The sequence below is a fragment of the Hypanus sabinus genome (genome assembly GCF_030144855.1).
Source record: "Hypanus sabinus isolate sHypSab1 chromosome 24 unlocalized genomic scaffold, sHypSab1.hap1 SUPER_24_unloc_4, whole genome shotgun sequence".
In the NCBI taxonomy this organism is placed as follows: Eukaryota; Metazoa; Chordata; class Chondrichthyes; order Myliobatiformes; family Dasyatidae; genus Hypanus; species Hypanus sabinus.
The window spans coordinates 1,141,143-1,151,281 of record NW_026778947.1 but is presented as its reverse complement, the minus strand read 5'-3'; the positions used below and the strand labels follow the sequence as shown (position 1 = coordinate 1,151,281).

Below are 10,139 nucleotides of genomic sequence, written 5' to 3'. Positions count from 1 at the left end.
GAGGAGGGAGTGGCACTGTGGGAGGGTCGGTGAGGAGGGAGAGCCGCACTGTGGGAGGGACGGTGAGGAGGGAGAGCCGCACTGTGGGAGGGACGGTGAGGAGGGAGAGCCGTACTGTGGGAGGGACGGTGAGGAGGGAGAGCCGTACTGTGGGAGGGACGGTGAGGAGGGAGTGGCACTGTGGGAGGGTCGGTGAGGAGGGGGTGCCGCACTGTGGGAGGGACGGTGAAGAGGGAGAGCCGCACTGTGGGAGGGACGGTGAAGAGGGAGAGCCGCACTGTGGGAGGGACGGTGAGGAGGGAGTGGCACTGTGGGAGGGTCGGTGAGGAGGGAGAGCCGCTCTGTGGGAGGGACGGTGAGGAGGGAGAGCCGCACTGTGGGAGGGACGGTGAGGAGGGAGAGCCGCACTGTGGGAGGGACGGTGAGGAGGGAGAGCCGCACTGTGGGAGGGTCGGTGAGGAGGGAGAGCCGTTCTGTGGGAGGGACGGTGAGGAGGGAGAGCCGTTCTGTGGGAGGGGCGGTGAGGAGGGAGAGCCGCACTGTGGGAGGGGCGGTGAGGAGGGAGTGGCACTGTGGGAGGGTCGGTGAGGAGGGAGAGCCGCACTGTGGGAGGGGCGGTGAGGAGGGAGAGCCGTTCTGTGGGAGGGGCGGTGAGGAGGGAGAGCCGCACTGTGGGAGGGGCGGTGAGGAGGGAGTGGCACTGTGGGAGGGTCGGTGAGGAGGGAGAGCCGTTCTGTGGGAGGGGCGGTGAGGAGGGAGAGCCGTTCTGTGGGAGGGGCGGTGAGGAGGGAGAGCCGCACTGTGGGAGGGGCGGTGAGGAGGGAGAGCCGTTCTGTGGGAGGGGCGGAGGGAGAGCCGCACTGTGGGAGGGGCGGTGAGGAGGGAGTGGCACTGTGGGAGGGTCGGTGAGGAGGGAGAGCCGTTCTGTGGGAGGGTCGGTGAGGAGGGAGAGCCGTTCTGTGGGAGGGGCGGTGAGGAGGGAGAGCCGTGCTGTGGGAGGGGCGGTGAGGAGGGAGAGCCGTTCTGTGGGAGGGGCGGTGAGGAGGGAGAGCCGCACTGTGGGAGGGGCGGTGAGGAGGGAGAGCCGTTCTGTGGGAGGGGCGGTGAGGAGGGAGAGCCGCACTGTGGGAGGGGCGGTGAGGAGGGAGAGCCGTTCTGTGGGAGGGGCGGTGAGGAGGGAGAGCCGCACTGTGGGAGGGGCGGTGAGGAGGGAGTGGCACTGTGGGAGGGTCGGTGAGGAGGGAGAGCCGTTCTGTGGGAGTGTCGGTGAGGAGGGAGAGCCGTTCTGTGGGAGGGGCGGTGAGGAGGGAGAGCCGTTCTGTGGGAGGGGCGGTGAGGAGGGAGAGCCGTTCTGTGGGAGGGACGGTGAGGAGGGAGAGCCGTTCTGTGGGAGGGACGGTGAGGAGGGAGTGGCACTGTGAGGGTCCGTGATGAGGGAGAGCCGTTCTGTGGGAGGGGCGGTGAGGAGGGAGAGCCGTTCTGTGGGAGGGGCGGTGAGGAGGGAGAGCTGTTCTGTGGGAGGGGCGGTGAGGAGGGAGAGCCGTGCTGTGGGAGGGGCGGTGAGGAGGGAGTGATGATGATCTGTGGGAGGGACGGTGAGGAGGGAGTGGCACTGTGGGAGGGTCGGTGAGGAGGGGGTGCCGCACTGTGGGAGGGTCGGTGAGGAGGGAGAGCCGTGCTGTGGGAGGGGCGGTGAGGAGGGAGAGCCGTTCTGTGGGAGGGTCGGTGAGGAGGGAGTGGCACTGTGGGAGGGTCGGTGAGGAGGGAGAGCCGTTCTGTGGGAGGGTCGGTGAGGAGGGAGTGGCACTGTGGGAGGGTCGGTGAGGAGGGAGAGCCGTTCTGTGGGAGGGGCGGTGAGGAGGGAGAGCCGCACTGTGGGAGGGGCGGTGAGGAGGGAGTGATGATGATCTGTGGGAGGGGCGGTGAGGAGGGAGAGCCGTTCTGTGGGAGGGGCGGTGAGGAGGGAGAGCCGTTCTGTGGGAGGGTCGGTGAGGAGGGAGCGCCGCTCTGTGGGAGGGGGTGGTGAGGAGGGAGTGTCGTTCTGTGGGAGGGGCGGTGAGGAGGGAGAGCCGTTCTGTGGGAGGGACGGTGAGGAGGGAGTGTCTTTCTGTGGGAGGGACGGTGAGGAGGGAGAGCCGTTCTGTGGGAGGGGCGGTGAGGAGGGAGAGCCGTTCTGTGGGAGGGGCGGTGAGGAGGGAGAGCCGTTCTGTGGGAGGGGCGGTGAGGAGGGAGAGCCGTTCTGTGGGAGGGGCGGTGAGGAGGGAGAGCCGCACTGTGGGAGGGTCGGTGAGGAGGGAGAGCCGTTCTGTGGGAGGGGCGGTGAGGAGGGAGAGCCGTTCTGTGGGAGGGGCGGTGAGGAGGGAGTGGCACTGTGGGAGGGTCGGTGAGGAGGGAGAGCCGTTCTGTGGGAGGGGCGGTGAGGAGGGAGAGCCGTTCTGTGGGATGGTCGGTGAGGAGGGAGAGCCGTTCTGTGGGAGGGGCGGTGAGGAGGGAGAGCCGTGCTGTGGGAGGGGCGGTGAGGAGGGAGAGCCGTGCTGTGGGAGGGGCGGTGAGGAGGGAGAGCCGCACTGTGGGGTGGGGGTCTGCCATTCCGTGTGTGGGATGAGACCGAGGCCTCCTCTGGTGCCGTCCCCCGGCCCCATTGAGGCTGGTCTGGGTTACCCCAGCTGTGTCCTGCGACTGACACTTTAATCCTCGGCCCATGTCACTGAGTGGGATCTGGGACAGCTCACCATCCTCCTGCCGCTCAGTTGCAACATCCTATATGGATGGGGAGCGTGGGTGGGAAAGATCTTTCCTGGAATACACAGCCCTCGCAGATAAGGGAGCAAACATTGAGAAAAGAACCAGCTGTCGTCACAGTGAGCTCTCGGCCTCCCGGTCATTCACACTTCCAGCGGACAGAGTCCAGCACTCAATCCTACACCATGGCAAGGGGACACCAGGCTTACCTCCTGCTCCTTGCTCTCTGTCCCAGCCTCACAGGTAGGTACCAGGGCCTCCAGCACCCTCCCTGGGGATCGTCATACAAGCTTAGGGCGGAGACGCGCCGCCCTCCTTTCCCATACGGCCTTTTCAGCAGCTCATGTCCCAAATGGGGAAGGAATTTGCTGTGCGTCTGGAATTTTCCAGACACAGCTGAATGGAGCTCCGTGCTGCGGGAGGGTTGCGTTGTGTGAGGGGCAGTGAGGAGAGAGTGCCGTGGTCTGGGAGGGGCAGTAAGATGGGTAGACCGCTCTGTGGGAGGGGTGGTGGGGAGAGATTGCTATGTTGTGGGAAAAATCGCCACACGGTGGAGTGTGCTCCTAGCGTATGTCTATGCGCTCCAGCTGTGCAGTTTCAGGAGTCGAATACAGAGCCTGGAGCTGGAGGCGGGGTTCCAGGCGGAGAATCCCATCTCGCCACCTGTTGAGCTGTCGAATCCCCAATGTCTGTCGGCTGGAAAAAGATCGGCCTGTGGGGTACACAGAGGGTCTGATTGATGGTCGAAGGGTTTAACTCGTTGTCCCCTGCCAGAGACGGCCAGGGTACGATGCTACACTGCAATGGACTACAGCACATTCACCTGCACTGACCTGCTCGGGGACAACATTGAGGAGAAAGACTGCTGTCTGAACCCGAATTACTGCTTCCAGAGGAATGCTGACGGCAAATCAATCCTGTGCCGGTGAGTATCACACACCTTCACTCCCTCCCTACCTCAGGAGAATTCGATTGGACAGTGTCTAATGCCGGTGTATGCAACAGGATAGTGTGGGAGCTTCACCTCAGGAGTGTGTGATGGGACGGTGTGCAGAGTTTCACTCTGTGTCTGACCCCAGGAATGTGTATGATGGGACAGTGTGCAGAGAGTTTCACTCTGTGTCTGACCCCAGGAGCGTGTATGATGGGACAGTGTGCAGAGAGTTTCACTCTGTGTCTGACCCTGGAAGTGTGTGAATGGGACGTTGTGGAAGGAGATTCACTCTGTGTCTGACCCAGGAGTGTGTGTGATGGGATGATGTGGAGGGAACTTCACTCTGTCTGACCCCAGGAATGTGTGTGATGGGACGTTGTGGAAGGAGATTCACTCTGTGTCTGACCCAGGAGTGTGTGTGATGGGATGATGTGGAGGGAACTTCACTCTGTCTGACCCCAGGAATGTGTGTGATGGGACGTTGTGGAAGGAGATTCACTCTGTGTCTGACCCCAGGAATGTGTGAAGAGAGCTTCACTCTGTGTCTGAGCCCTTGGGGGGGGGTGTTTTCGGGTTCTGTCTGATGGGATGGAGTGGAGGGGGCCTCACTCTGTGTCTGACCCCATGAATATGTAATGGCATGGCGCAGACAGGGCCCCTCTCTGTGTCTTACTACAGGGCTGTGTGAAGGGAGTTCCACTCTGTGCCCAACCCCGGGGTTGTGTAATCAGATGGTGTGCAAAGTCTTTCACTCTGTGTTGGACTCCTGGAGTATACGAGTGGCTTTTTACCGTGGCATTGTTGCAGCTGACTCCATGGAGGAGGTCTCAGGTCTGGGAGGGAGAGATACTAAAATGGAGCTTCCATGGGATTTCAGCTTTTTTTGCTGCCACTGTCATGATTCATTAGCAAAGACAAAAAAGTAAGGCAGGTACCAGCAGGAGTGGCCCATTGTGTGGAGTGGATCAGCGTTAGAGTGGGGAGGCTTCGGAGAGAACAGACTTGGGCAAGTTAAGTGTCTGGTGAGTTTCTTCTTCATTCTTCAACTGTTACTGCAGTGAGGGGGCTGTGTTGCGCTCCTTGTGTGAGATGTGGGAATTCTGGGAGACCTCCAGCCTCCTGGATAACCACATCTGCACCAGGTGCACCCAGCTGCAGCTCCTCAGAGAACGAGGTAAGGAACTGGAGCTGCAGCTCGATGCCCTTCGACTCATGTACTGAGTCTGACGGAACATGGAGTTAAATGTGTTGAAAGAATAAGTAAATTTAGGAAGGACAACCTAATTCTAGGGGCGTATAGCCCGATGGGAGTTCGGGGAGCTGGGTTAAGCACAATAGGCAGCGATTCAAAAAGAGAGAGGAGAAATGGGTTAAAAATTCTTTATCTGAATGCACGGTGTCAGAAATAAGGCGGATGAGCTGAAGCCCAGGTGCGAATGGGTAACTATGATGTTGTTGGGATAACGGAGACATGGCTGCAGGGAGATCGGACCTGGGAAATGAATGTACAAGGGTATACGTGCTATCGTAGGGACAGAAATGTGGGCAGAGGGGGTGGGGTGGCCCTGTTGGTGAGGAATGAGATTCAGTCCTTTGCAAGGGGGTACATAGGGTCAGGAGAAGTAGTGTCTGTGTGGATAGAACTGAGGAACAGTAAGGGCAAAAGGACCCAAATAGGTGTTGTCTACAGGCCACCAAACAGTAGCATGGATTTTGGGTGCAAGTTGAGTAGGGAGTTAACATTGGCAGGTGGCAAGAGTAATGTCGCAGTAGTTATGGGGGATTTCAACGTGCAGGTGAATTGGGAGAATCAGGTTGGTGCTGGACCCCAGGATAGGGAGTTTGTAGAGTGCCTACGGGATGCATTCTTGGAACAGCTTGTATGAGAGCCGACCAGGGACAAGACTATTCTGGATTTAGTGTTATGTAATGAACAGGATTTGATAAGAGACCTTGAAGTAAAGGAGCCATTAGGAGGTAGTGATCATAATATGATAAGCTTTTATCTGCAATTTGAGAAGGACAAGGGCAGATCGGAGTTGTCAGTGTTGCAGATGAACAGGGGAAACTATGGAGCCATGAGGGAGGAGCTGGCCAAAGATGACTGGACGGATAGCCTAGCAGAAAAGACAGTGGAACAACAATGGCAGGTATTCTTGGGAATAATGCAAAAGGTGCAAAATAAGTTCATCCCCCAGAGAAGGAAGGATTCAAAGGGGGGAAAGGGGCCACAGTGGTTGACAAAGAAGTCAGAGATTGCATAGCATTTAGAAAAAAAGGAAATATGACAGGGCTAAGGTGAGTGGGAGGACAGATGATTGGGAAGTTTTCAAAGAACAACAGAACTTAACTAAAAAGACAATACGGGGAGAAAAAATGAGGTACAAATGCAAGCTAGCCAGGAATATAAAGGAAGATAGCAAAAGCTTTTTTAGGTATGTGAAGAGAAACAAGATAGTTAAGAACAATGTTGGGCCCTTGAAGAATGAATTGGGTGAAATTGTTATGGGAAACAGAGAAATGGCAGAAGAATTTAATGAGTACTTTAAATCTGTTTTCACTAAGGAAGACACAAGCAATCGCCCAGATGTATGGATGGGCCAAGGATAGGGTAACAGAGGAAATGAAACATTGACATTCGGAAGGAAACGGTGATGAGAAAACTGATGGGACTGAAGGCTGACAAATCCCCAAGTCCAGATGGTCTGCATCCCAGGGTACTAAAGGAGGTGGCCCTGGAAATTGCGGATGCATTGGTAATCATTTTCCAATGTTCCTTAGATTCAGGATCAGTTCCTGAGGATTGGAGATTGGCTAATGTTATCCCACTTTTTAAGAAAAGAGGGAGGGAGAAAACCAAGAACTATCGACCTGTCAGCCTGACATCGGTGGTGGGGAAGATGCTGAAGTCCATTATTAAGGATGAAATAGTGGCATATCTAGATAACAGTGATAGGATTGGGCCGAGCCAGCATGGATTTACCAAGGGCAAATCATGCTTGACTAATCTGTTGGAGTTTTTCGAAGATGTAACCAGGAAGTTAGACGGGGGAGATCCAGTGGATGTAATGTACCTCGATTTTCAGAAGGCATTTGATAAGGTCCCACATAGAAGATTGGTGGGTAAAATCAAAGCTCATGGCATCGGGGGGAAGATATTGACATGGATAGAAAACTGGTTGACAGATAGAAAGCAAAGGGTAGCGGTGAATGGGTGTTTCTCGGAATGGTAGGTGGTGACTAGTGGGGTGCCACAGGGCTCGGTATTGGGACCACAGCTGTTTACCATTTATGTTAACGATTTGGATGAAAGCATAAAAAAATAACATCAGCAAATTTGCTGATGATACTAAGCTGGGTGGCAGTGTGACATGTGATGAGGATGTTAGGAGAATTCAGGGTGACTTGGATAGGCTGGGTGAGTGGGCAGATACTTGGCAGATGATGGTTAATGTGAATAAGTGTGAGGTTATCCACTTTGGGAGTAAGAACAGGAAGGCAGATTATTATCTGAACAGTGTAGGGTTGGGTAAGGGAGAAATACAAAGAGATCTTGGAGTCCTTGTTCATCAGTCACTGAAGGTGAATGAGCAAGTGCAGCAGGCAGTGAAGAAGGCTAATGGAATGTTGGCCTTTATTACAAAGGGAATTGAGTACAAGAGCAAGGAAATCCTTTTGCATTTGTACAGGGCCCTGGTGAGACCACACCTGGAGTATTGTGTACAGTTTTGGTCTCCATGGTTAAGGAAGGACATCCTGGCTGTAGAGGAAGTGCAGCGTAGATTCACGAGATTAATTCCTGGGATGTCTGGACTGTCTTACGCAGAGAGGTTAGAGAGACTGGGCTTGTACATGCTGGAATTAAGGAGATTGAGAGGGGATCTGATTGAAACATATAAGATTATTAAGGGATTGGACAAGATAGAGGCAGGAAATATGTTCCAGATGCTGGGAGAGTCCAGTACCAGAGGGCATGGTTTGAGAATAAGGGGTCGGTCATTTAGGACAGAGTTAAGGAAAAACTTCTCCCAGAGAGTTGTGGGGGTCTGGAATGCACTACCTCGGAAGGTAGTGGAGGCCAGTTCTCTGGATGCTTTCAAGAAGGAGCTAGATAGGTATCTTATGGATAGGGGGATCAAGGGATATGGGGACAAGGCAGGAACCGGGTATTGATGGTAATTGATCAGCCATGATCTCAAAATGGCGGTGCAGGCTCCAGGGGCCGAATGGTCTACTTCTGCACCTATTGTCTATTGACTGGTACGGGAGACTGAGGAAGTGATAGGAGGTAGTCACCCCTCAGTTACGGGAGGCAGATACCTGGGTGACTGCAGGAGAGTGAAAGGAAATGGGCAGCCAGTGCAGAGTGCCCCTGTGGCTCAGAAGGGAAAGGGAAGGTGGAGAAGAGAACTGTAGTAGTGTTTGATTTCATAGTTAGAGGAGTAGACATGAGGTTTTGTGGATGAGATAGACACCCAGGTGGTATATTGCCTCTTCAGTGTGTTACGAACCCCGTAACTGGGTCACTTACCAGCAAAGATAGGGAGGTAGTAAAAATACACAAAAATAATATCAATGCAAATATACAGATAATATACGTCGTCAATACTAAATCTAAAAGTGCGGGTATAATAATAATCAATAAAAAATAAGCTCTATTGTTGTCTAGGGGATAATGAATTGTCCAATGGAAAAATACAAGTCACTCAGTTCATGCAGGCTGCAGCCTTTGGGGACCGCTGGGTTTGCAATGGTTGGAGAGAGAGAGAGAGAGAGATTTGGAGAAAAACTTGCCAATTCCTTTTATGATTTCGATCCGTCGGGAGTCCCGTTGGTGTGGCCGTTCACTTGTGGCCTCTCCTTTAGCTAAAGCCGTTCTTCCGTGGTGAGCCCGCCAATCCCAGGCAAGGGAAGGACGCACACGGGCCCCCCACCGGCTGTCGCTATTAAACGCTGTCACGGGATTTCTAGCGTTTCTCCTGGTGTCTAAAGGGGTTGTTCCCCAGACCCTCTTTTATTCTTACTCACGGGGTCTCAGATGTCAATCAGGTTAGGATGATGTAATCCCTCAACCAGCCCACTCTGGTTGTCCCCGAGGGGCTTCAATGAATAGTACAGTACTCAATACACAATTGAGAGAGACAATAGCCGTTATCAGTGGTTTTGTTTTGCTGAGGCCAGGACACATTCCAAACCTTGTGGATTCTCTCTCATTTCCTGGGTCCAAAACCCAAATTAATAGCGATCTTGTGATTCTCAAAAAGGAGGGGGCGACTTTGTACCCTTCGGCCCCTCAGTGTTGTGGCAGATTCGTAACAGGTGCAAGGTCAGGGATATCTTGGATCAGGTCCATGACATTCTAAAGGGGGAAGGTGAGCAGCCAGAAGTCTTGGCACATACTGGCACTAATAACATAGGTAGGAAAAGTGGGGAGGTCGTGAAGAGAAAATTTGGGGATCCAGGTAGAAAGCTGAAAAGAGACACCTTCAAGGTAATGATCCCTGGACTGCCACATGCCAGTCAGGGTAAGAATAGGATCTTTTGGCAGTTGAACGCTTGGCTGAGACACTGGTTCAGAGGGCAGAGATTCTGATTTCTAGATCATTGGGATCTCTTCTGTGGAAGGTATGACCTGTACAAAAGGGACAGGTTACGCCCGAACCCAAGGGGGAACCAATATCCTTGTCGACAGATTAGACAGAGCCATTCAGGAGTGATAGGGCTGTTGGTTTATAAACAGAGGCAACGTGTAGGGAGACTGCTAGCAAGGAGAGGCTGATGCTAGGGCAAAATGACAGTCAACGGGATGAGTTGCAATGTAAAAGGGGTCAAAATCGAAAAGGGTACAGGAATACAGGACTAAAGGTATTATATTTGAATGCTTGCAGCATATGGAATGAGGTAGATGAATATTAGCACGGTTAGAGATTGGCAAGTTTAACATTGTGGGCATCACACGAAAAAGATTATAGTTCGGAGCTTAACATCAAAGGATGTACCGAAAGGACTGAGAGGTAGGCAGAGGGAGGGGGCGGCTTTCAAATCATTAGAAAGAGGTGACGTGAGATTGTAGAATCCTTGTGGGTAGAGTTAAGGAACTGCAATGGTCAGGGAGGATTTCAATTTAAGACCATAAAATATAGGAGCAAAATTAGGCCATTCAGCCCATCGAGTCTGCTCCACCATTCCATCATGCCATATCCCAGTCAACCCCATACACCTGCCTTCTCACCATATCCTTTGATGCCCTCACCAATCAGGAAACTCTGAACTTCTGCTTTAAAACAGACTTGGCCTACAACACAATCTGTGGCAAAGCATTCCACAGATTCACTATTTTCTGGCTTAAAATTTCCTCCTCCTCTCCTCTGTTCTAAAAGGTTGCCCCTCAATTTTTAGGCTGTGACCTTGTTCTGGACACCCTACCACAGGAAACATCCTCTCCACAACCATCCTATCTAGC

General features: G+C 53.6%; 1 protein-coding gene across 2 annotated transcripts in view; it reads left to right on the top strand.

The window, feature by feature from the left end:
• The first annotated feature begins 2,537 nt into the window (after positions 1-2,537).
• Positions 2,538-10,139, top strand: part of LOC132385510 (properdin-like) — a 119,140-nt gene continuing 111,538 nt past the window's right edge. The window contains exons 1-2 of one of the 2 annotated variants that reach the window (XM_059957639.1): positions 2,538-2,985; positions 3,517-3,667. In XM_059957639.1, coding sequence (XP_059813622.1) covers positions 2,769-2,985; positions 3,517-3,667 — 368 coding nt within the window. In that variant the 5' untranslated portion in view covers positions 2,538-2,768. The remainder of the gene's footprint in view (positions 2,986-3,516; positions 3,668-10,139) is intronic. The other variant, XM_059957637.1, reaches the window with a different exon arrangement.